General features: G+C 46.9%; 1 protein-coding gene across 3 annotated transcripts in view; it reads right to left on the bottom strand.

Moving 5' to 3' along the window:
* Positions 1 to 18,661: 18,661 nt before the first annotated feature.
* CAMK1D (calcium/calmodulin dependent protein kinase ID) overlaps positions 18,662 to 27,047 on the bottom strand; it is a 230,448-nt gene continuing 222,062 nt past the window's right edge. The window contains exon 11 of one of the 3 annotated variants that reach the window (XM_080391726.1): positions 18,662 to 22,733. In XM_080391726.1, the coding sequence (XP_080247852.1) occupies positions 22,687 to 22,733 (47 nt within the window). In that variant the 3' untranslated portion in view covers positions 18,662 to 22,686. Of the gene's footprint in view, positions 26,552 to 27,047 lie in introns of all 3 variants that reach the window. The other 2 variants (XM_080391727.1, XM_080391725.1) reach the window with 2 other exon arrangements.

The following is a 27,047-nucleotide window of genomic DNA, read 5'->3' as shown; positions in this document are numbered from 1 at the left end:
TATATCATGATGATAGAGAGGTTACAACATACCATTCTATGAAAACATTGGCTGAACACTTAGCAGCAATCATAAAAGGTAGGTGAAGTGGCAGAATTTGTTAGGAAAGGGCTAGAGACCGCCATTGTGCTGCTGAGTATGAGGTATGCCCACTTCTGGGAAGCAGTGTGCAGTTATTCCCTGTCTCAAAAGAAAGTGTCTAATAGGAAATGTATAGAGAGGCAACTTGAAAAATCTAAAAACTAGAGGAGCTTCGTATGACAAGCAACCATATTTTCCAGGCCTTGGGGCTGGAGAAGAGAAGAGAAGAGAGAAGAGAATGACAGAGGGAAACGGGAGAGGGGAAATGTTGGGATTGTCCTTTTTTCACCAATGGCACCACCAGCACCACCAGCGCCACCAGCACCACGACCACATGTCTCTCTTGTGCTTTTTCAGTCACTGGTTAAACTTTTGCAAGGTTTATGTGTCTCACCACAGCAAAAGTGGATACTTCAGATGCTGATCTGCACCCAACAAGCACCTTCTGTCCTTAGACTTTACAATAGGTTTTTCTGGATTTTTTGAAAGGGGATCCTTACAGAGTAAAGTGCATCAAAAGAAATGTATTATTTTCGCTTAAATCCCAAGCACCGTCCTGGTTAAACAAGTCTATCTGGGTAGCTCAGGAAGAACCATATAGTACAGGAGGATTTATGGAGAGCAGACAATGTTAGCAGCACTCTTTGCTCCTTAAGACCAAAACCATTGAGAAGAGAACAACTTCCACATGTTTGAACAATAATTTAGGGAAATAACCATGTTATTCTGTTTGGATTTTAGCAGAAGGGTTTTTTTTGGAACAGAAAAGCAATTTAATGTTTCAGAGCTGTATCAGTAAAGCCCATTTCTAAATATGCAAACTTCTCACCAAGTTAAATAATCTCATTAATGAGGCAAAGGAGCCCAAATTCATTTCTAAAAGTAGGACAAAAAACACGAAGGGAAAACTGTGGAGAGCAGGTAAAACTGACAAGGTATGTCATTCTTTCTTATAATAAATCTAAGTAATTGCAAGGAAATTTCATTTTCCTCCCCATTTAACCCCAATTATTTTCATTTAATCACAGAAACATTGCTATTTCCCTCCAAACTAGACTGCTTTGCGTGTGAAACACCATTTCCAACATGTGCTTGGGTTTAGGCATATTCCTAATCCCCTAAAACACACACAGTGAGCAGGACAGCACGTCCCAGCATATGTGGCACTGCTGGGAGGGCTTGTTGGCCCTGGTGGCATTGACTCCATGGCAAACCAGGCCAAGTCATCCCAACAGGGATTTCCCAGGTGGCATCAATGCTAACACCTGGGGAGGCAGGCACAACACAGATGTAGTTGGGCAGGAGTGATTCGGTCTTTCTGAGGGGTCATCTTTTGGTAGATCAGGATTTGATGTGGACAACAGCGAGCTGAGCGGGAGTGCTGCCGTGCCGGGGGGCAGGGGGCTCTGCGGGGGCTCTGGGCAGCCAGGCCGAGGGGCCGAGGCCAGCGGTGTGAGGGGCAGCGGGGCTCAGTGCCGGGCCCTGCCCGTGGGGCACAGCAGCCCCCGGCAGCTGCGGGCTGGGGGCAGGGGGCTGGGAACTGCCCGGGGGAAAGGGCCGGGGGGGCTGGGCACAGCCGCTGGGCAGGAGCCCCCAGCGTGCCCAGGTGGCCAAGGGGGCCAGCAGCGCCCTGGCCGCTGTCAGAAGCGCTGTGGCCGGCAGGGCCGGGGCAGTGCCCGTCCCCCTGTGCTGGGCACCGGTGCGGCCGCCCCTCGGGGCCTGGGCTCAGGGTCGGGCCCCTCAGGGCAGGGGGGACGCAGAGGGGCTGGAGCGTGTCCAGAGCCGGGCAGGGGCTGGGGCAGGGGCTGGGGCAGGGGCTGGGGGGGGCGGCGGGGGGAGCTGGGGGGGTCAGCCTGGAGAGGGGGGGCTCAGGGGCACCTGGTGGCTCCCTACAGCTGCCTGGCAGGGGCTGTAGGCAGGGGGGGTCGGTCTCTGCTCCCAGGGAACAAGCGCCAGGACACGGGGAACTGGCCTCACGTTGTGCCGGGGGAGGTTTAGGTGGGTGTGAGGAAAAATTCCTTGACTGAGAGGGTGGTCAGGTATTGGAACAGGCTGCCCAGGGAGGTGGTGGAATCACCATCTCTGGAGGTGTTTAAAAAATGTGTAGATGCGGTGCTTAGGGACATGGTTAGTGGTGGGCTTGGCAGTGCTGGGGTAATGGGTGGACTGGGTGATCTTAAGGGTCTTTTCCAATCTAAATGATTCTGTGATTCTAAGACTTGGTTGGTTTTCCTTGGTGGGCTTGGTAGCATCATACTACTCCTGAGGCGCCTGATAGTTTCTTCTGCTGAGAGTGTCTTAGCAATTGCTTGCTGCTTTGGTTAGTGTTTATTGTGTGCAGTCTCTCCCTTTGGTTATCTGCCTATGAATAGGTGGTTTTTTTTCTTTTTACTGACATTTTCTACAAAGAGCTATTTTTCTGAACAAGGTGGTGATGGTGGTGAATAATTGTTTTGAAACATAAAAATATAATCAGTGAAGTGACATTTTCTTTGGCAAACTCCAACTTTGGAGTCATGACAAAAGTTGGAAGAAGTCTTTTCACATGATTATACCCCCCTGCTCCATCAAAAGTCAGCAGGAAGCCTTCAAAATGTTTTGGATTTGCAATGCACACACACTCAGGAAAGCCTTCGTGGTGCATCATGGCTAAAACCACAGGAAATGCCCTTAATAAACATTCCTGAGTCTGTCTTGAGTCTTCAACCCGACTGGACAGTCGAGTTGTCAAAGATGGCAGCACAGACAGCACATGCCAGCAGAGATAAAAACAGATTTTTATCCTATGTCCACTCCAGGATGCCTCCACAGTGCCCTGGACCTGGGGCTTATGCTGGGGAGGCCACAGTCTGTGCATCCAGGGAGGTGCCATAAGGACAAAGGTGCTCCAAGAAGCTCAGAAAAGAGACAAGGAGTAGCTACAAGAAAGAGACTGGAGCTGGAGAACTCATAGGGCCAGAACTGGTCTTACAGAGGTGACCACCAGTACTTGGATGGGATTCCAGGAAAAGGGAGAGCCATGGCCATCAAGGGTGTATGTAAGGGAACCCAAAGGTCCCCGCTGGTGAGGACTCAGTTGTGTCAGTGACATTTCAGTGAGGTGAGAAGAGGTCTTGGTTTGATTCAAAAACAGAACTGCAGAGGACTGGTGGGTGGTGAGTGCCTGAGAAAGTTGCAGGATGCTGCAGGCAGCACAATGCAGGGACTGAGCAAAAGCCAGAGCGTTCAGCCCATTTGCTCCAAGCTCACCAAAACCTCTTGCTTCTTTGGACAAGTGTCCAAACATCAGGCATGGCTACAATTTCAAATCTTAACTTTGAATTACTGAGAAAAATTGGTAGCCTTAATGAGAATAGACCCAAGATGATGTATTGGCAGCAGAAGTCTACTGGAGATCGGGGAAAATCCTCTAACCATGAGCTGGACAGAGCTTTGGTCTCAGCTGGTGCTGTGCCCACAAGCCAAGCCACAAATACTATTAAACCCCCACACATTAGCTCAGGCATGTGGGTATATACAGCTTCCATGTCACTCAACTCACCTGGCCAGAAAGGAAGGCAGTTGGATCTACCAGACTAGTCTGCAGCCATCTATGTCAACACGCCCCTCCAACCCTCCAAACCCCTTGGTACAGAGTCTAGAGTGGGTTTTGTCTTGCCACGTTTTGTCACAAAATAAAGTGTGTAGGAGCTACAGTGCTGTTTGCAGTTACCTAGCTCTAAGTCAAGGTGGGAAGCAAGGGGAAAGTTTCCTACCAGCATGAATCTTTCTGAGTGTCAGACAGGTGATTGCTGACTGTACCCTCTGAAAGTCAGATGTATCAGCATCCTGCCCTCCTGACATACAGCAGAGCAAGTCACCCAGAAACCGGCCACCTTGATGAAGACAATGAAGTCAAAAGCACCCCATCACACACACTAGAGTAGACAAGTACTCCAAGCAGCGGGAGGAAAGTGGCCAGGGCCAGTGCAGGGGTTCTGCTTCAAATGAACTCCCTCCTCCCTCCCACCAAAGTTCTCTGAGGATTTTGCAGCCAGAATTTGCGTTGAAGCAGCTCACAGATTTAATCACTTCTCAGCTGCTGCCATGTCCCCCTATGGCACCCTGCCACTACCCTTCCCTGGGTGCGACCTGCTCCACTAATGTCAGCTCACCCTGTGAAGGTCACATCACCATGTACATCGCCATGTACAGGCAACATTTCCCCTCACATTGCTCTTCAAACGCTGGGCTGACTTCAAGAGGACCTTGCCAGTGTGTTGCTTGCTGCCATCCCTCACCAGGGGAGAGGGTTTATTAATGTGTCCTTCTCGGTCACTAGGGTAGAGTATTAATCAGAAACACTGTGAGGCATTTTGCACTTGAGTGTGTTTGGCCCCATTCCCACCAGCTTTGGCCCTGACTGTGTCCCTAACATCTCAGAAGATCTGGATTTGGCTGATAGGGCTCACAAGAGGCCAGGTCAAGTCCTTTATATCTGTGCATGTGCTCACTTTTACCAGGAGCTCCTCCATCCACGCACAGTGAATTGACAGTTTGGTCTCTGCAAAGTGGGCAGACACTGCCCTAAGACATGTTGGTCTTCAGTACTCAGCTCTCTACTTCATACACGTGTTATGGAGACCCAATTCTCTTCTCACACTAGGCAGGAGCAGCAATGACATTCAAGCCACTACTGATACTGCAGACAAACCAATTTTGCCAAGGCTGTGGCAGATTATGACCACATACATGCATTAGTGTGAAATAAAGCTCGGCAGTCAGAGTCAAGCTTTTCTCATCCCAGTCCCTTCAAAAATTCCCAGCTCACTCACAGTCCACAGCAAAGAGCCCTCTGGGACAGACAGCCTCTATCGTGCATGTGTTTCGTACCAGCAGACAGCCAGGAGCTGCATAGCTCCAGCTCTAGCTCCAGGTGAAACTCCAACACAGACAGCAATGAGCAAGTGATCACATCTGTGATGGGAGCGACCTAGGCAAGCCTGCTTCTGACTTGAAAGCATAGCTTTTGGGTGTCAACTTGGCAGCATGGTAGAGAGTAAGAGGTGAGCTAAACCCATTGCTGTGAGTGTCCAGAGCACACAAAATGGCCTGGCTGCTTTTCTGCATTTCTAATTGCTCTTACAGACTCTTGGGATCTTTTCTGCAAGGAAGGCAGTCAAAAGGAAACCCAAACCCACATGGTTTTGGAAGGCCACCAGCTGCCAAAGTGCAGCCCATAGATCACAGTCTGGGAACAAATGCAACAAAATACTTCACCTTTCCACTGACTACACAGAGTCCTTAAAATGCTTTAAGCAAGGCATTGCATGATCCCCTTCCACTCAAAGTCAAGCAAAGGCACCAAGACACACTTAAATCGCTTTGTTCATATGGCAGTTCAATGGCAGGTCTGTATAAGAAAATGCAGGGATCCTTGAGTTTTGGCTCCTGCTCTAGTTTCTAAAATTGCCAGCTGCTCAAGTGGGGCAGGGAGGGGACATTCCAGCACATCAGTGAGGGGATGCAGCTCCTTGCAGGGGATGAATCAGAGAATTAGGTGCCAATATTTGGATCGCTTATTCAGACAGGAACACACCTAACAGAACAAAAGGGATGCGACGAATGTACTTTTGGCTGGAGCAAAGCCCAGGAAGGTGTCTTCTGCTCCTCAGTATCAAGAGTTCGTTTGATAGCCTTTTGAAAGTCTATACACAGTCCCTACACAGAGCCCAGGTCCTTCCCAGGGCCTGCTGTGATTTGGTACTCCTGATACACCTAGGCTGGCTGGCAGGAGCCAAACTGGGGAATCCTTCATGATAGGAACCATGGGGAGGTCATCTCTTTGCCATGACCATACACAGAGGATGACAAGCACTTGGCCACATAAATCATCACTTGCAGCACCTGCCCCAGTAGCTCTCCTAATGCTCCCCATACAAGCAGAGGCTGGAAACCTTCCGCTTTTTCTCTGTGCCTCCTTGCAGCGTAGGCATGCTTTCTGGAGAGGAGAGAGGATTTTTGACACTTCTTTTTCTGTATTCTATTCTGTTTACACTAGCAGATAGGCCATAATCCATACCATAATTTTTACAGGACTTAGTCAAATCCTGTCTCTGAATTCTGTAAGTTTCTTGCCTGTCATCGGCTCTGTTCCCCCGTCCCATGCACACGTCACACAGGCTCCAAAGGAAATGTCCGCTTCTGCCAGGGCTTTGCTTGGCTGAGTCAGTGCTGGAACCCACATGCTCAGGATTTTCCTCTCTGCCCTCAGCCTCCCTGGCAGCCCTGGACCTGCAGCTGGAAGCAGGTCTTTAAGCTGCTGGTTGCTCAGTGAAGCAAATCTGCTCTGTGGATATGAGACCTCAGGCAGAAAAATTACATCAGAGGTGTTTCATTAGCTTCCCACAGAGCAATGAGAGAGTGGGTTGTCTCATGAACTTGTAGAGTAGAAGGGGAGCAGCAGCAGCCTGGTTGAAAAGTATTTCAGGTTATTCACAGAATCATAGAATGGTTTGGGTTGGAAAGGAATTTAAAGACCATCTTGTTCCACTCCCCTGCCAGGGCAGGGACACCTTCCACCAGCCCAGGTGGCTCCTAGCCCCGTCCAGCCTGGCCTTGAGCACCCCCAGGGATGGAGCATCCACAGCTGCTCTATGCAACTTGTCCCAGTGCCTCACCACCCTCACAGTAAAAAATTTCTTCCTAATGCTTGATCTAAATCTACCCTTTTTCAATTTAAAATCATTACCCCTTGTCCTATCACTACATTCCCCTGATGAAGAGTCCCTCCTCCTTCCTGGAGGCTCCCTTTAGGTACTGGAAGGCCGCAGTAAGGTCTCCCTGTAGCCTTCTTTTCTCTAGGCTAAAACCCCCAACTCTTTCAGCCTTTCCTCATAGGGGAGGTGCTCCAGCCCCCTGATCATTCTCTTGGCCTCCTCTGGACCAGCTCCAACAGGTCCCTGTTGTTCTTATGCTGGAGGCCCCAGAGCTGGATATAGCACTGCAGGTGGGGTCTCAGAACAGTGGAGCAGAGGGGGAAAATCACCTCCTTTGACCTGCTGGTCATGCTTCTTTTACCCTTCACAGCCCAATTTCTTCATCTCTGATTACCAGGAGGTAAAAGTCTGATGAACAGAGATGCTCCCTTGGGGTCACTGGTGACTTGGGAAGAGGACAGAGGGACCCTCACACTGAGCTGTGCCAGGGCACACAAGGCAAGGGCTGGACCAGCCAAGAAGGGAGGAGGAAAGTGCAGACCAGCAGGTTGTCCCAATCACTTGTTTATGCCTCAGATGACGTTTCTGTTCCACTTCCCCTGCCCAGAGAAAAGCAGAGAGCCTCCAAGGCAAAGGGGATTTATTTGAGCTGCCATGGCAGTAAAACCCAGGCAGACAACAGAGAGGATGATATGCCTGATCTCCACTCACCATCTGAGGAAAACACATGACTGTATCACAAAGGGGTGTTCGCTCAAACTGTTCCCATGCATTTCCATGGGAATGGGGCAACTGTTATGGTTTCTGTTTTTTAATATTTCTTTTGTGATTATTTCTGAAATACCCTGCTAGCTGGAGACTTGGCCTCAAGAGATAAGGAAGAGGAAATGTCACAGGCTGTTGTCAATAAATTATTTTTCCCATTTCTTGATGCCAGGAAAAGCAACTCTTGCTGGTGGAAAACAGATCATGGGTTATGGTCTCTTCAAATTATGTATTGCAGAGATGCTATAAATTGCCATAGGCACCAATAGGTATAGCATGCTAGTTGGAAGCAACGGAAACATTTTCTGTAGTAAAAGAAAATGTCTTGTAACCTGATATGTCTTCTCTTGTGCATATATAGGTGATTCAGGCTAGTTTTAGGATTACAATCTATTCTTCTTCACATATAAAAATTAAGAGCTTCATTTTGCTCCCCACAAACGCAAGGTGAAGAGCTAATTCCTGCTTCAAGAAACACTACTTAGAATTGTGACTGGAACCAGCACTGCTTGCCGGGAGACCAGTGCAGCTGTGATTTTACAATGCTTCCAGTAGCTGTATTTGCATTGTTCAGGTTGAAAGTTCCCATGCTAGTGCCAGTCTCTGCCTCAGTGCATGGAAAAAATAATTTCCAAACTGTCAACCATCTCTGGGGCTGTCTGCAACTGAAAAACATTTTGCTTTTCTCTAAATATCTGTTGATTTTTTTACCATCGCCGTCTTTGGAGCAAAGAGCTGGAGTGTGATGAAGACATTTTTATATCAAGTCTACTATATCTATGGAAAATCCACCCCAGTTCAGGCAGGTTATAATGAATGGTTAACAGTTCTTCAACTGCAGACACTCAGCTAAATCTCCCTCTTAAACCAGCTTCCCAGTCTTATGGACCACATTAGCACTGGCCACTGGTGGGATGCCCAGCATTGTGCCACAGCTGGGTGATACAGTGCAATAGGATGGTCCAGGTGGTGACACTCACTAAAAGTCTCTGCCAGAAAGCACTGTAGTTGCATCCTCATTTCACCGGGGAAGCCCATCCTGTTGCCACACACTTGGTACCTCATTCTTCAGGAGAAAAAAAAGCAACACTGGTCTGGAGTTGCTCCAAGATAGAGATTCCAGTCAAAAAACCAATGGTCTTGGCCTCATTTCCACTGAGATATAGGGGAACTAGGCTATTTTCCATGCCTGGGAGCCTGCAACACCAGGAAACCTCAACTAGATCAAAAAAACACCTCCTGTTCTCTTGTGTCCCTGTGGCATGAGAGAACATGGCAGTATCGGCTTCTTTTGGCCATAGGCCTGTTGTTTGAGATGCTCTCCTGGTAATCCATGTGCCTCCCGCAAGTGGTTCATGGTTGCACCAAACATGAACCACCAGGTGCTCAGTTCTATAATCACGCTGCACTTCAATAGCCTGTCACAAAGCAGGGCTGTCAGTCAGAGAGTAGCTGAGATAAAAGAAGCTAATCCCTCTCCTCCACCAAGGAAGGAGCTCTTGGATGGGGTGGCAGGAGGACACTTAAAGGTGATGTCAATGACGTGGGTGAATTGGTAAGAGCAGTTCGGGAAAATTATCTTTAAACACCCCATGACAGATGTCTCCACTTAGATCAGATTTGTCACAAGATCCTGAGCATCATTCAGACCTCATGAGCATACCAAATCCATCTGAGACCCATAGTTACACCCCTTGCAGCATCTCACCTCCACAAGGTAACAATGATAAATGCCTCCTGGGCACTGTTGCAATAGCAGTTGCCATGTTCATCACCGGGAATGGCATGTGCTGAGCTGCTGAGTGCGCTAAGGGATGTGTAGCGTATGATATAATAATCTAGTCTTACACTTCCACCATTCCTGCAACCCTCCATTACATTTGATAGCTATCACCCAAGCCCTGCCATGTAGGCACATCTGCAACAGGAGAGCCATTTAACAACCACTGTGGCAGCAAGAAGGTCATTTAAGAGATAAAAAATGATTTCATACTGGTTGGAGACCAGTAGCTGGTTATGAGAATAGATTGCAGACCTTGTGGAAAAGGTACACGCACTCTGATGGACAGTATTAGGGTTTCAACAGGGACTGGGCAGTATTAGATGGTCAATGTAGGCATTGAATCACCAGCAGTACAGGTCCTCCCAAACTAGACTCACTTTAAGAGGGAGACAAGACCCTGCAGAGACAGACTGAGCTGCTGGGTGAAAGGCTGCTGCATTTCAGCCTCCCAGCACAGCCTTGGTGGGTTTATTCCCCAGGCATCACCAAGTGCCTTCATTGAGACCATGCAGGGGGCAGAGCTGGCATGGGCAAGCACATGCAGAGGCAGCTACTGCATGTGGCACCTATAGGTACATGCATGGCAGCTCTTTGGGCCAAAGGGACGTCCCAGATAACTGGGCAGTTCCTTTATTTCAGTGGGTACCCAAGGAAATAAAATGGTAAATAAATAATAATAAATAAAAGTAGAATAAATAATAATAACTATAAAAAGGAAGATGGCCAATAATAAAATTTTTTAAATGACAAAATTAGTAAAATAATTTGTAACAAAACTGATAAAAATATAGATTTTTTTTTAAAATCACAAGGTTGGAACCAGCCAATACTGCCACGTTGGTGACAGTGTCGGGTTTTAATACATGATCTGATACACAGTTCAGCACATGATTATGCACACATGGACCATGAGAAGTTAGAAACCATCATTCAACACCCTCCTCAGCACCCACCTTTTCATCAAGCTGTCAGCTGTGTCTGAAGCCCCAGGCTGGGTAGGGTCCCTCTGCCCAGACCTGGACCAAAACACAGCCAGGAGTACAGAACCCTCAGGGCCAGCTGCAAAGAACGTGGCTTTGAAGCCTGGTGGCACCAACACTGACCAAAGCAGGGGGAAGCCTTCATGCCAAAGCCTTACCCAGGTGCTTATCCTGAGGTTTTATCCAAGAGCAATTTAATATTAAAGGGGATGAGCAGTACCCATGCCCAGGACTAGCAGCTTCCAGGTGAGCGCACATATTCAGATGAAAGTGCTGTGGGTGCCAGACCTGGAGGATAACATACAGTGATGTGCTGCAACATGCGTGAACGCTTCAGCAGGTATCTATACTTAGGGTAGGCTGGACAAGCATAGACAGCAAATACCCAACCTGCTGAGATACAGCCTGAGGCACAAGACATCAGCACCACTAATGATGTGCTTGACATCTGCCAGGAGCCTTCACAGCCTCTGCACAATTATGTAGGTGAGTGTAAGGAGGAGATAAGACACTGATAGCGGCTTGACATGGGCCTGGTGAACCTTAAATGCTGGGTGCAGGGGCTGCTCTCTTTGTAGCCATGTGGCTCATCCAGGGCCAGGGTGTCTGGGGAGGGAAACAATTTTCACACATCCCCTAACACTGAATCCACTGCTTCATGCTTAGGCATGTGGTCCTTCAGACCTCCAGCAAAGCCTCACCAGTGACAAAGCAAACAATGCTTGGGAACTGGATCTTTCTGCCCTTCAAAGCAGCATGGCAGCCCGACCCACATCTTTGGGCTGGAGGGGCTCCCTTGGCATGTAGGTGAAACCCCAGCTGCAGGGCACTTTTGCTGCACAACCAGCCCCAGCATGCCAGGCCACAGGCAACTGCCCGAGACTTCAGACATCTCTTGCCTGACCCCATCCTTGTGAGTGCGGTCATGCGGATCTAGCCTTGTAGCTGCACACAGCTCACACAACATCCCAGTCCTTCCCCAAATGCAGCTGGCACGGACACTGCTACAAGGGGCCAGTACGTTGCCTCAGCTACCAGCTATTGCTGCCGTGAAGCAAAAGCAAGTCCATCCTCTCCTCATATGTTTACAGTGCTCCCAAGCCCCATTCAGAAAGGCGCAAAATCTATCAGGCAAAGGCAGCAAGTACGAAGCCATCCCACAGCAGACACAAAGCTTGCCCATATTGTTTTCCAGGCAAAACTAAACCACCATGCACTGCGTTGGCTTTGCAAATATAACGTACCTCCTGATCTGGTAGGTCTGACTTGGTAGGAGGCGCTTTACACCAGCTGCAACTATCTTAAAATGCATATTGGGAATTCAGCTCGAGACTGCCAACTTCTCCTGCGGTGGCCGAGGCCGCATGGCACTGCAGTTGGAGCTGCGGGCAGCCCAGGGACAGGCTAGTGGGGTTCTGGATCCGGCCCTGGTCAACGGGCTGAGGTTAGTGCTGCACTCAGAGCCCCCGTGACGGGTACCTGGTTCTGTGTGCTGACTCGGGGGCTAAATGGGCTGCAGAAAGGAGCATGGGATCACACCAGTTTAATTAAAGACAATGGAAGGTTTCCAGCCACATTGTTACAGCCCACATGGAGACAAAAATCCCTGTTCTGCTAAACGATAAATTAAAATGAATTGTCATGCTGGGGATCAAGCTGATCTGAACTTTGTATTCCTCATCTGCTGTATGCTTAATTTTTGTCATTTTTAATTGACTGCAGATTTTCTTTGGTTTTGCAACTTTATCTTCAAAGCAGGTTCTTTGTATTCTTTATAGAAATAGGCTTCAGGGTGTATGAGCAGGGCTGGTGAGGGTCTTTATGCTGCTGATAAGTATTTTCTCTACAGCAAGAGCCAGGGTCAAGTGAGATGTGATGTATGGTCTTCACTGATGAGTGGGAGGAAGCAGCATATTTCCAGCCATAAAACAGGGGGACATTAAGAGGTTACAGGCAGCTTTGGAGACACAGAGCTTATTAGCCCAGTGGGTAGAAAATGCATTGCAGATGCAGCAGCCTTGCTGGAAAACCAGCAGGGAAGAGGTGGTGAGGACTCCTGTAGGCAACAGACAGTACCCGGTGGTGACAGAGGGCAGCTGTGACAGCCAAGGCTGCTTCTCATGGATGTCACAACAGACAGCAGGGAGAAAATGGTCCTACTGCTGAGTCCTCTGCCTGAAATGTTCACCTGAGCAGCAAGCTGCCAGGAAAGAGAAGGGGAACAAGACAAACTTCTCTGGCATGATAAAAGACCTCAGAAAGCACAGAGATCTGGGTGCCAGAACAGGAGGGGGTTCTCAAGCTGTGCTCTGGCCACTGGGCTGAAGGTCACTTTTGGGATCTAAGTAGGTTTTTAGGTCTTCTCCTAACTGGCCTGCACGCAAAGTCAAAGGAAGCCTGAGAAGTGGGAACTGGAACCCAGGTTCTAGTATCACATTTTACGGTTTTCTTCCATCCATTCCTCTTCTGTGTGGATGCTTCCTGATGCCCTAAGTTTCCTCTTTCTGAGGACATATATTTGGAGGAAGGGCCAAGGGCATTGCAGATTGATTTTCTGTTTCACTCAGGCTCCATGATACAAGCGGCAATTTAGTAGGATAAGCTCATTCCTTTTTTCACTTTTTATGTATTTCGTTAAGAAGCATGAACAGGCAAAATTCCCTCTAAGCAATCATATTACCAGCCTAATTTGCTAGACTTTCATTAAAGCAATTAAAGATAGAATGATGCAATGACCCAATTCAGGACCCAATTAAGACTGAAGCAATAAATCAGTAGGTTTAAATCACCATAAGGCCATAGATAATCAAAACAAGTTATGAGGCTGATGCTAAACAGAATTACTGTATTAACATTGCCACAGGATGATTTGATGATTTAAAGAATGAAATATTTTCCAGTTGAAATTCCCAGCTCATCTTAGTACAACCAACTTAACGGTGATGGTCACAGCCTGGTACAGGTCTGTCAGCCTGCTGGGGAGCATTGCCTCAGTGTGCAGCAAACCAACCCTCCCAGGCCATGCAGTAGCCATATGTAGCCCTGGAAATGGAGGCTTCCAGAAACAGGTGCAGGACTCTGTCCATCTGTTCAGACATGTTTGGAGCTAAATCATCTCATAAGTCTGTCACTACCTCCTTTGCCCCCAGGTCTCCTGCTAACAAATTCTTCTTAACCACAGCTGTGGGCTTTTTCTTGAAGTTCTTTGTCTTTCTGCCAGTGGAATTGCCGAATAGTTGGTTCTGTCAGTAGATTTAATGTGAACCATTGGTAAACTCAAGCACATGGCACTTGCTGCGTAATGGACTTTTCTACCCCAAATGATTCCCTAGCCAGCATTGTGGCAAGGTATCCTTCAAGCAAGTATTTAGACTACCAACACATATTTGCATATATGCTCATCTTCTACATGGGAAAAAAGCAGCAGAATAGAGGGTGAAGGTTGAAAGCAAAATCTGAATTTGTATTTTGTTCCTTGGGATGTTTAACTAACTTGTACACTATCTGGACTTGTTTGCGAAGGTCAGTCAATGCTGCAGTCTGTTGCCCTGGACTGGTGAAGCCCATGACTAGAGAGGTTGTGGCATCTCCATCCTTGGAAATATTCAAAAGCTGTCTGGACATGGTCCTGGGAGACCTGGTGATCCTGCTTGTTGATCAGGGGAGTTGGACGAGATGACCTCCAGCAGGTCCCTACCATCCTCAACTATTCTGTGGTTCTGTCTTCAAATTCCTGCAAAGCACATCTGAAACGAGCATATAAGTACTACAAGTACTTAGGGAGGGAAGAGGAGCTGGACATCCCTCAACACAAGCCTTCAAGGCAATTGTCAGTTGACTCAGCAGTGGACTCTGATGCTGACATGTTTGGTGGCAGTGAAGTTAAACATTGTCTTAAGAATTCAGCCCTAGCCTCATCAAAGCTGAATTCCCTCTCTAGATGTTGTGACCAAAAAGTACCTGAAAGCTTGCCCTTTCTTCTTTCTGCACAAGGAGTGTATGATAAAATGCTATCATTTGAATGCTGAAAAGGCATTGTAGCCTAGTCCCAAGCCTTCAGTTTACACCATTTTGTCCCTCTGCTTTGGTCTGACAGAGACATAATAATACAATATAGTATAGTAAACTATAATATACTATACTAAAATGTAATATAAAAATAAATTGTATTGTATGTAATAGAACTCCAATGTGTGTTGATCATGTACCCGTGTTCTGTTTGCTGAGAACAGGAGTTTATCCATCAGCTCCCATTGAAGGTCAGTGTGGGTTCACCGTGATTATAACTTTGGTGGCACAGTTTTTCCCCCGCAGTAGATCAGGGATCCAATCCACTTGGGTGCTAAACTGAGCTGCCATGGATCAGAGACCAGGATGGAAAGTTACCTTTCAGATGCTACTTTAAGCAAATGCAAACTTAAAGTAGCTCTGCTATAAAGGTGATAGGTGACTCCAGCATGGATTGTGCCTGCCCAGCTGGCCTCAAACAAAAAGAAGTATTCGTTTGAGACTTAACGCATTTCTGGTCACTACTGAGGCACTGCTCTTGCTTCTGCCCTGAAGAAAGAAAATGAAAAGCATACAAGTGCCTGTATGGCGCCAAAGAAAGCACAAAGCTCACTAGTTCAATGGGAGCAACAAATTGCCTCTCAGCTCTATTATTATTATTATTCATGTCCCTAAACAAAACACATTTATGAAGAAGGTAAACAAATCATTAATAGACCATAATTTTATCAGAATATTGCAATTATAAAAAGAACCCAAAATGAAAAAAGGAAACTTTTGAGTTCAGGATAAGTAAACAGTTTGGATGTCAGGAATTTATCCCAGAGTAATCCAGAAATCCCAAATTCCAAACAATCTGGAAATACTCAACTGAATACTTGCAGTACTGATCCAGATGGTCCTTCTTCCCCACCTCCACATCTATAAAAATGGTTATCACAGTAATCCAGCATCATCAAGAGGCCCCACAAAAATAGGGGCTCAGATGTGCTGGGCAGGGCACATACCCACAGCGATGAAGGTGGACCTTCTCCCTGAGGGATGTTCAGAGCTGGGAGGAGGTGTAATGTGATGGGAACAGCATGTGCCCTTCTCCCCGTGGCAGCTTATGGCATCCTGGGATTGCTCTTGGGCAGTGCAAGCCCATATTCTCTCCTCATGGAGTCCCCAAAGGGATCCTTACAAGCCCATACATGAAAATATGGTTTTGTGGATGTATGGACAAGATGGGAGGTAGGTTTGGCCTCAAGGACAAAATTAAGTGAAGGCATAACCAGAGGAAGGGTAGGACCATTTACTTTGCAAGGAAAATAGTGCTCTGGCTGATAGCCCTGTGCAGAATGTGTCCTCTTCAGTATCACCTGGCCATGGGGCCCTGAACGACAGGGGGTCTATCCCTGCTCAGACTGGAAGGTCTTTGAAGTTAGGCACCTGCACATGCCCTGCTTCAACAGGTTCCACTCACGCAAAACTCCTCTTGGCTGCATAAAAGAGCTGCCCATAGCCTAGTGATGACCACTGGAGCCCTGGTTCTGCTAAGGAGCAGTGCTGAGGAGCAAAGGAGCTGGGAAATTGGCTCGGTATAGCATGAAGAAAGGCTGATGCATGGCATAAACCAGACTCTCAGTGCATACTAACACTCAGAAAGCCTTCAAAATAAGGATGGTCCCCTTGCCTCCAGTGCAAACATGGCTGTGGATCTTGGCAAGGTTGCAAGCATAATATTTTCTATAGCTGCATCTTGGTCTTGTCCCCTTAGCTTCTCTGTACTGACATTTTATCTTATTTGTTTCAAACAGCCAAGATTTTGTTGTTGAACCAGTAACAGTGAAGAGAACCAAAAAAAAAAAAAATCAAGTAAATACTGACATGACATCAAGACCCCATCTTATAGTATCAGGATTTCAATGGTCCTTTGCTGTTCTGTAGGTCAACGAAGGCAGTGGGTTGGTGGACACTGATAATATGCAGCTGTGGCCTTGCCTCAAAAAGTAACATTCCAGCATTTTGCCATGTTTGAACACTGGAGACATTCTTTGGTGTAACTAACAAATCATTCTTTTTACATCACATCAACAGAATTCTCATTGTCATCTTGTCATACTTCACACCTCTTTTCAAATATATCCATAAGAATTAATATAGAAGTTGCCTCTCTCTACTTTTAATTGTTCTAGCAAATCTAAGACTAATCTCCATGTTGTTAGCAATGCTGTTGCAATTTTATCCCCCCTCAAGGCAGCCTCAAAAAGTAACTCTCCAGCATCTTGCCATGTCTGAATGCTAGAGACATTTTTTAGCAGAACTGGCCCATCATTTATTTTACACCACACCAGCAAAGTTCTTATTGCCATCTTGTCATACTTTATGCCTCTTATCAAATATGCCCATAATTATTGTTAATACAGAGTTTTCCTCTACTGAAGTTTACACACTCCTATCAATTAGTCCCCAGCTACACCAGGCACAAATAGTTGCCATTTGAGTTATGGTGGACAGCAAATACTGCAACACACACATATTGATCAGCCATCAACAGCTCACCTCTGTGTGATCCAGATCACAGGCTCTCCCTGCTCAGCTACACCAGGCACCGCTGTTACAGTCTTTTTTTACCCATGATCTCACATAGGGTTCAAATGTCCAAATCAGTTTGCCTCACACAGGGCACCAGTTGTCACAGCACAAGCAAGCTACAACAAGGCTTTTACCATTCTACTGCCCATGCTGTTTCTCCTTCCTCCAGAGACCAGACCACCCTCTTCTACTACATCTAGGTTCTTCCTTCTGCAAGCTCCTCCTCCCCTACGTGCCTCAGGGCTATTTAACCACTTAGCAGGAACAATCTACAGCTGCACACCGTCCATGTCAATCAACTCACTGCCAAAATGTGTCTATGAGCCCACTGCTGACTGCAAAGGGACTAGTGAAAATCACATCTCCTACCATAGAAGAGGCAAGGCCACTGCTGCATATTATCAATCAACCCACTGCCTTCGTTCACCTACAGTGATCTTCTACCCTGTCTCACTGGGAGCTAGGAGAAGCTTAGTGCACACTGCGTGACCACTGAGCCTACAGAGGAACCTGTGATTTTAAAACCAAAACATGAGAAGGTTTTCCTCATTGAGATTTTCATTTCATGATGAAATAAGGCATAGACCTTCAGCTACTCTAAGTCTGCAGAATTTGAGCCAAACCAGGACAGCTAACTTACACAGTTGGGAGTGTGGCCCTGAATATGAAGGGATGGTCAGAGTTCAGGCTTGTGTCACATGGGAAGACTGCAGGGTCTTTCTACAGGATCTCCTGCTCCTCTTGGAACTGCAAATCATGCACTTGTGCCCCACTGTCACACTCTGCCTCCAACACCTCCTGCCAGCATTTTTGTACATGGTTGTACTTTTCCAAAGATGTACCTTCCCATGGATGCGCTTTTCCAGAGCACAAATAGGAGGTTGTCACATCTCTCCTGGTAGACCCCAGCATCTAATGCTAGTTCTGTTGCCACAGCTGCATACCACAGCTTTGAAAGAGCAATTGGATTGGTTCTGGTCACTGTTTCTTCATTCACAATATAAAAGCTATTTCAGTAATTTGCCTTTGTTTTTATGTTGCTATGGGTTGGCCAGCTGATACTCAACCAGATGTCTAAAACAGTTTTGACCTCAAGTGTGGGCCCGCCTCCCGGCTGGGTGCCCAACAATGCTTGCCTGGGCATAGTGATTTTGCCAGCTGTTTTAAAAAGGAAAGGAATTCTTGTGTGCCAGTGAGTGGAAAGCCAGAAAAGCAGAAATAAAAGTGGGGAAATTGAGAATAAGAGGGGGAAAATAAAAAAAAAACAACAAACCAAGTCATAACACACACCAGGAAACATGGTCTGAAGGAAAAGGAAACCAGCAATGGAGCTCACACACCAGTCTTTGGAGCCCACTGCTGACTGCAAAGGGACTAGTGAAAATCACATCTCCTTTCACAATTCCTACCATAGGCTGTGTAAGTCAGCAGGACCAGCTCAAAGGCTCTCCAACAACTACATACCCTTTCCTCAGCTCTGCTGAGATATTAGTGCCCAGAGACAGCCATGTCTCTGTACGTTGACACTCTGCATCATTTCCAATGGCAGCTTTAGGAAGCACCTGAAGGACAAATCATGTTTTTATCCATTTCCCTATGGAGTGAAATGGGGGAAAAAAATACAATCTCACTAGCCTCCTTTAGGACATAAAGTGACATCATTGTTTAAAATGTAACAGAGCAGTGGAGTAGCCATAAAAATTATTCACTTGCTTTCTTGCATGTGGGTGGAGACTCATGCATTCAAAAACATCAGACTTCACATCAGGGTGATTTAATTGGTTTTATTGGAGGAAAACAATTAGTCATCCCTTTAAATTGTCATTATGATAGAAATCTTGATATGTATACATGATTGTCAAGGCAGAGAACCACTTGCGACGTAGCCCCATTAACAATTTGCAGTATTGCAAACTCATTATGCAGATAAAACTTTTGCAATGCCTTAATACATGCATGGAGTAAATACACATTCTCTCTTCTTTTTGGACATGGATGCTGTTATGAACTGGTATCAATCACAAGACCTGCAATATTAGGCACACTGACATTCCTTGATTAAGATTTAAGCCTTTGTAGAAAACATGCTTGCATTTTCATTAAAAGTCAGCTGAGAGATGTTTTACAGTCAGGGATATTTGGGGAGTCACTGCTTTGGGCAGGCTAGGCTTTTTTCTCATTGTTTGCTGACCCAAATCAAGTATCTATCCAAAAAAAGGCCCAAACCGACCAAAATGCTGTTTCTCAGCTAGAGGCCCATGTGCAACAGGACGCCTATGTTGTGTTGACGTGAGTCACACTGTATCCGCCACCGAGCTACAAACTTTCACGCTTTTTATTCTGGGGCCATGCTACAGCTTGATCTAGTAAGATGGCTCATGTGATGCCATGCTGGGCTCAGAGGATGCAGATGAGAGACGGAAAAAGCTCAGAGTTGCTCTGAGCACCCCCGAAGAAGCTCCCACCCACCAGGAACCACAGCGCATGTCCACCTCCTCATGGAGCATTGCACCACACGCTGCCTCAGCAATCTGAACTCGCACTGATTCACAACCATTATAAATGATGATTTTTATGCTGCCTTGTAGTGCTTCAGCAATGGCACAGCATCCTGGCTGAGCACCAGCCTTGAAGGCAGGCTCAAGACTGCCTGGTACTTTCAGCCACCATGGAGCAGTCACTTGCATACTTTCCAAGGGCTGATACTTGCTCCCTATGCCACTGGCGTGGTACCTTCTCTCCAACCCCACTGCTTGGCATGCCATTGCCAGGAACCCAGAGCAATTTCCCAGCCCTTTCAGATGGCTCTGCTTTGAGTATTAGGAACTCAAGCATCTTCCACGCTAACACAGTAACCACTCAGGAGCTGGGACCAGTGCCCTGCTGATGCCTGCAAGAGGATTGGGCCAGAGCTACTACAAGTACCATGTGGCCTTAGAAAGACCTGCACAAATGAAAAAGGGTCAATGATTAAGAGAAGCGAAGGCAAGGGCATGATTTCCATGTAGAAGAAGGAAAAGTGCCACACCAAACTCTTCCATGGATGAATGGTGGTACTATGTGGGGGTTCAAGGATTAAATGCTAATATGTAGGTGGTAATGCTTTGGAAAGGATGGGATAATCAGCTCAGCTCTCTGCCCTATTTTGTGCAGGCAAAAAGAATCACAGCATCTTGGTCCCCAAAATGCAGTTCATTCTGCAACAGGTGAGAAAGAAATACCTTGTAGGAAGAGAAAAATACTAAGAACTGAGTGAACCAGTCTAAATTTTGACTAAAACAAACCAAAAGAAAAAAGAAAAAACAAAGAGACACACCGACATGCTTCTTGGCAGTCCTGAGCGTTAACAACCCAGCGAAGGAATTTTTGTTGCAGATCAAATTTTTAAGCATTGCATTCAAAAAGGGATCCTCCCCTCCCCAACTCCCTGTTTCTAGCTGTGTGTACGTGACTGCTGCATAGTTTTAAGCTGCTCTGGATGGTGACTCTTCCTGTACATGCTGCAGAGCATTCAACAGAAAGACAAAATACATTACCAGGCTTTGCAGTATCTTGTTTACAAAACATCAGCTTTTGCATTTACTTAAACTTAACAATGGATTTTGAGTTACAGATACGCTGAGTCATTTAAAAGCAAAACATAGAAGTAAATCCAACAAGGTCGGGTTGAATGTGCATAAAGAAAAGGCTTGGGAAATACAGAAACAGTGAACAGCAGTTTAATACATGCAGTGCAGTATCATGCATTTATTGGACATTTGATGTCATCATTAGTTCAGCAGTGGGTTTTTTTTGCGGGTTTTTGTTTTTTTCACAACGCTTGTGAGCGTACATGCCCTGATTCCACTCTGGAGTATGGAAAAAATGTAAGAGGTGCTTTTCTGACCTTATCGTTTATGAAGAGGTGGAAAAAAATAGCTACCCGGACAGAGCAGTGGCACGGTTCATGGTGAGGAAGGAGTCCTGAACACCAGAGTCTGGGCTAAAGAGCCTTTATCCCCCATTACAGACACTATTTACACAGCTTTGACCCAACCACGCAAAGCTGGGCCAAAAAACCTGAACCAACGTCTGATCTCCCCCCTGTGGGATCTGTGATCCCTGGGGCCACAACACGCACACACACGCGCCAGCACACACGCGCACACAGGTGTGTCATGGGGATCAGACCACCCCAGCAGACAGGATGGAAGGCAGGACCCAGCTGCAAGGATGCGGGAAAAAATGAAAGGGATTGTGTAAAACCTGCTGCTGGGCAAGAAATACGGAATGACAGATTTACCAGGGGAATCTCTGTTGGTGCAATGTTTGTGAGCAGGTTGCCGTTTCCTCGCCCAGCCATTGCTGACATGATTTGCCAACTAATCCTCCGTGCTTGGTTTTGATGCTGTTTTCCTTGGATGCCAGAGTCTCCGTGTTTCCGCTTTTTGCTTGAATGAGCATAACTTTTAGCATCAAGTTTCTGGTGCAAACAAGCATGCTAATGAAGGCAAAACTCCCCTCCCATGAATAATTTCTGGGATGCGTTCAGGTCCCAATTCAGACAGATAAATACACATGGCAGCAAGAACACAAGCGATCCCACTAAATGAAAATTTCCATACGCTGAAAGAAAGATACTTCTGTACCTCAGGGCTCAGTCTAGAAGCTGTTATTTTGCCAGTAGATGAATCCCCTGACTATCTGGAAAGAGCAAAAGCAACAGGCCACAGTCTGCGTGATCTTGCTGGCAAAGTCAGTCTGGTGTTTTTATGCAGTGTTCACCCAGCGTGGCTCAGGGCTCGAGCTGCTATCACAGGGGGCTATAACAGCACAGGTTCCCCTGTATCTGATGTAGTTAACACCAAGTGCACATCAAAGGACAATATTCTCCCTGCTCGCCAAAGCTGTCTGGCTTTTCACGGGGATTTATTTTCCTAAAAATAAGGTGACCCTTGAGGAAGGGGCAGCATTGGAGCTAGCTGCCACTGCATTTCAAGGGCACCCTCGAGGTTCATGTTTTGGTTTGCAGAGGGTTTGGGGAGAAAAGCTAGAGATCAGGGGCAGTTTTGGCTCCCAGGGCTGGGAAATGTTTTGGACAAGCCCCAGAGTCCCTCAGGGCTATGTAGAGGCCCAAAAGGAGAACTGCTTATAGAAAAAATACTGTCTATAGCCATGGAGGTATGCAGGACACATGCACAGCAGAAACCTCTGTCTAATGCCTCCTGCAGAATTACATGCAGTTGTCTACCAGCGGGCTGACACCCCTTTTTGTGGTTTGATTTGTATCAGGAACGAACCTCTGCCATTGTTCGGTTTTATTTCATCACCACAACCATAACAGACACACAAGGCATAGGTAAAATCCTACTTTTTTTTAACCTTTTTTTCTTTCTTTTTTTTTTTCTTCTCTTTTTTTTTTTTTTTTTTTCTGTACCCACTACTCTAATGGCATCTGTACAATAGCAACCAGGACAGGAGAGACATCACCAGCAGAGTAACACAGTCTCAGGAAAGCATCACTGCCAGTTTTCCCCCATACTCCCACTTCCCCAATAGCCGTGCCGCAGGGCTGATATCCATCTCGTGCTGCAGAGGGGTGATCCAGCAGAAAGTTAAGATGCACTGGAAATGAAGTCACATGCAAAACCAGCAGCGGAAGCCCCTGCCACTGCAATACTGACTTTCAGCTCGCAGAGTTCACGGGCAGCCTGTCCTCACCACTTCTTCTGCAGGCTAAGGGGCCAGCTGGAGGTTTTCTGGATTTTATTGTTTTTGTTTGTTTGTTTTCCCAGCAAGAGCACTGGTGTTGGCATCAGAGATGGCCTCTGTGACTCTGGAGGTAAAAATCAACAATCAAAGCTGCAAGCAAAGAAAAAGAAGGGGAAGGAGCTGAGGAAAATGAGTTACAAAGGAAAAACACATAGGTACCAGTAAAGTAAAGCAGAAAAGGGTAACAGACACGTGAGTCCAGGCTGAAGTCCTCATGTGAGGAGTAAATCACACCTTGTTTGATAGGACAGTCAATTGGGAAAGAGCCCAGAGGGATTTTTCTACCTACTCCTTCATGGCAAGGCCAGCTGGGGTTTTGTTTGGAATCTGCTACTTTGGGACTATTAGCCCTTTCCCCACACGCACACATTATTTACTCCTGGCTTTTTGCGTTCACATGTGAGAGTGGCAGGGCAGAAGTGGACTGGGGCAGGGGAAGGACACACAACGGCACTGGAGCATCCCCAGCAAGCGATGCCAGAGGGTTTGTGATACTGAGCTGTGCTGTCGAGGGGCAAACGGCTCCAGCCTCCTCCATAAATCTGGTCTGGGTGCTGCTAAGTCGTCCTAGTTAACAGATTTATCCAGATTTAAACTGAGAAATTTTAACCAAGAGATACTTCAGGACTCAATCATAGGACAGATCTCTAAGTATTTGGTGAACCCCAGTCAGGTCTTCAGCTGTGTTTCACTGATACAAAAGAAGAGCTTCCCACCACCCAAAACTGTAGCAGAAAGAAGCTATTTTGCTCTTAAGTGCTCCTGTTTCTTGTCTTAAGATCCCAGCAGTTGATATCAAGCCAAAGAGAATGATAATAAATTACACAACTAAGGCAGGAAGAAAAAAAAAAATCACCCTAATTCCAAGCGTGGAAGGAAAGAATACCCTCCCAACAAAAAACACAGAAAATATCCAGCAAGGAGAGGCAGGCAGTGTATGCGTCCCCCCACCCCTGTCCCAGCTGCAGGACAGCATGTCTGCCTTTGCTCCCATCACTGCTCTTTGTTCTGCAGATGGAAATCCATTTGCTTTTCTTTTTTTCTGCAAGTCACATTTGGATGCTGTGTTTTGATTAGCAGCCTCAGCACCTACATCAGGTTCAAACCAGACCTCAGGTTTCAGGAGAGTATGCAGAGGTGAACGTTTGCACCCTAACCTTTGAAACCACTCTACAAAGACAAAAATATTCCCTAACCAAATCCTGCTTTTGGTTGCACATGTGTAAATGTGGGGAACTCCACTCCACTGGTGCCAAACTGGGAGACTGCCTGTTTACATGCCTGCAACTGGAGCAGAAGAGGGCCAGCTGGGCTTATGAAATCATAGGGGTTCAAAATAACCCAAATTTCTTGGTATAGGAGTCTCTCCTAAACAAAAGTTTCCTTACTCAGGCTGGCAAAATAAAGTATCCTTAGAATGAGTTTGAGCTGTATGAATGACACTCATTTTCAGATACCTTTGCAGCAAGACATAAAAAGCTTTGAGGCTACATGCCGATAAAGTTCTTCTGACTCTTTGTCAACGGGGCAGGAGTATATGGTGGCAATGGCCAGGGGATGGGGACAGGAGTGTGACTGGCAGCAAGGAAATCCCCTGCCCTTTGGTCTGCCCAAATCCCGGTCAGAAGTCCTCACTAGGGAAATTATATGGAGTTCTGCTACCAACCCCCAAAAGACCTGTATCTGCCATCTTTTCTAAAATGAGGAGCTGAAGCTGAAGCCTCTCTGCATGAGCATCCCTGCCAGCTGCAACACGGTGGGGGGCACCAGGGGCTCCCAGGGGCTCACTCAGATGTGCCACATCCCTCCAAAAATGGGTAGCAGCTTAATACCAAGGAAACTAGAGATCTATCTGGTGTGATGGCTTTAAGTGCCACCAACAGAGTGGCTATTTCAAAGTCAGCGCTCACTGTCACCTGCTTTTCCAGCTCTTAGCACTGCAAGTACAACGGATGAAATCCCGGCTCTGCTTATTGAAGCCAACTGACTGCACATGAAGCAGGATTTTGAAGTATCAATGAAAAATATCTATCTTGTGGCTTTTCCCAGCATGGTCACTATTGCCTGATACATTCAGCTGTGCCTGTGACTGGCTTTCACAATTTCTTGTGCAGGATAAATGAGGCAAGCATAGCAATAGAGCATGGTGCAGGGAATGGCTTGTGCCTCTGGTGGGGCATGGACCTATCTGGGGTGTGAGAGTCTGGCAGCAGCTGGGGAAGGGTGCCTGCCTCTGCCGCCTGCCTCCCTTCTCTCCTTCTCAAAGGAAAATCACAGCTGGGAGTGGCACAGCAGTAACCTGGAGCCCTTCAGCAAATCCGGGCAGATTTGATCTCCTCTCTGTTTCAATGCGCAGCTGCACAACAGTCATGGTGGCTGTTCCTAAATGATGCACCAGCACATGGAGCCTGGGAAGTGTATGTAATTAACAAAATGGGGAAATTAAGCCTGCTTTTCTATATGAGCTTCTGGGGGGGAGGAGGGGAAGGCAGTGCCACCACTGCCCTTGTATATGCCTGTGCCTCCAGGCAAGGTCCTGCTTTCCCACCTCAGTGCTCCTTGCCATCCCTCAGCCAGCCAGAGCTAAGTGTGGTGGAGCAAAGCTACCTTAGGTCCTGCACTTCGCACCCATGAACCTGCGAGTTCTCCACCGAGGGGCTCAAGCATCACCCCTCTCCCTGGGGGTCAAACCGAGGCATGCAGAGGTTAAGGTTCAAAGTTTTCTATTTGGTTTTGGATACTCAGTTTTGTCTGCTCTGGGAGGTGCTGAGCATCAGCAACACCAGGCAAAGCCCCGAGGAGCTGCAGGTGCTCAGCATCTCTGGCACAAAGCCTTCAGGCTGTATGCGCCCCATGCCAGGGACCAGGCTGGGAGGTGGCCGGTGAGTTAAATGTCTTGCTCAAGGGCAGCACAGCAAGTCAGTGGCACAGGATCACTACGACTCCTGGCCCCACGTCTTCCTTTTCTTTCACTCTACTGACAACACACAGTGAGACAGGAGCTGCCGGATGGGACCGTGCTCTGTCATTCCACTTGCTCAGCTCTGGCCAGCTCCTGACTGGCACCATGTACCTGCCTCTCCTCTGAAACAAGGGTGCTGTGGATCCCCAGCCAAGGGGAGCTGACTCCCAAGCTGGTGGCAATTTGACTCTCACCATGGCTTTCAAGGAGGAGGAGGGCAGGCAAAGCAGCGGTTTCTTAATCTGAGCTGAAACAGCTCTACTAAAGCCAGACAGACTTGCAGTCCAACTAGAGGAGCGAGAAATGGCATGCCATTGAAATCCTCCCATGTTGCAAAGTTAACATCAAATCCTACCTACAGAAATAGCCTATCCTCCAGGAAACTGGGAAGAGGGACATTACTGGAAGTACTTTTTAAATGGAAAAAAAAATGCTCAGAAAAGTATCTCTATTTAAATAATCCAGTTGAGATAGTCATAGTTAATGGAAAAAAAATAGAACATATACTGCTACCTACACTGAGAAAAGAGTAAATCACTGGGGAAAAGAATGAGTGTTCATTAGTTAGAACATTGCTAGACTCACATATATATATATATTTATATATATGTATATATATGTACAGCACCAGAGACTGTTAGATCCGTTCCCCTTGGAGTCATTGCAGTTTGTGATAAATGAAACATTTCAGAATTGCAGTATAAAATATGGCCATAAAAAATCTTCTTTCTTCTAGTCCTTCGCTGAGCGTGCACCGCAGGGTGGGATCGTGCAGAGGCAACCTGCCAGCCCAGCCGCCTGCCCGCTCCGTGCCGCCCCGGCTCTCACTTGCTCCCTGTATGCACTGTGGTCACTGTGGTGGGTCTGGGTCTCCGGTCCCCTCCTACCGCAGAAACGCCTGAAGAAGCAGATGAAACAAAACTACAGAGAGTGGATGGAGACATACCTAAAAGGAAAGCCAGAAACACAGTTAGAAATGTTATTTTTGGAGGCAGGAACATGGGCAAAGATGAGTTTCTTTCGTAGCATGCTACAGAATGGAGGAGACCGCAGCTGGAGACGGCGCTCCTGCTCTTCCCACAGCAGCGAGGTGGCTGGGTACCTCCATGGGGCATCTTCTGCCCTCCTGGCCCATGGCTGTTTGCCTACTGCCACCACCAGCAGTTGCATTGCATGTCGCAATGAATAAATGTCCAGCTTTGGTATGCGTTCAGCCAGACCGATTCCACATTTCTGAGGCTGAAGACAAAGAGTTGTGGGATTCAAAAATCCCTCCAGCATTGTACTTGCTCAGAATAATTTTCCTTGTAGGCATGTTAAAGATGATTAAACTTCTCATCATGGCCATCTAGCTAAACGAACAGACTGTGCACCTGGACTAAAAAAATTTCCTCAGGCATCCTGCAAAGCTGCTGATAAAAAAGTACAGTGGGTCAAATTCG

The sequence above is a fragment of the Falco punctatus genome (assembly GCF_963210335.1).
Source record: "Falco punctatus genome assembly, chromosome: 6".
NCBI lineage: Eukaryota > Metazoa > Chordata > Aves > Falconiformes > Falconidae > Falco > Falco punctatus.
Note: the sequence above shows the minus strand (reverse complement) of the source record. Positions and strands in the feature narration are given on the sequence as shown.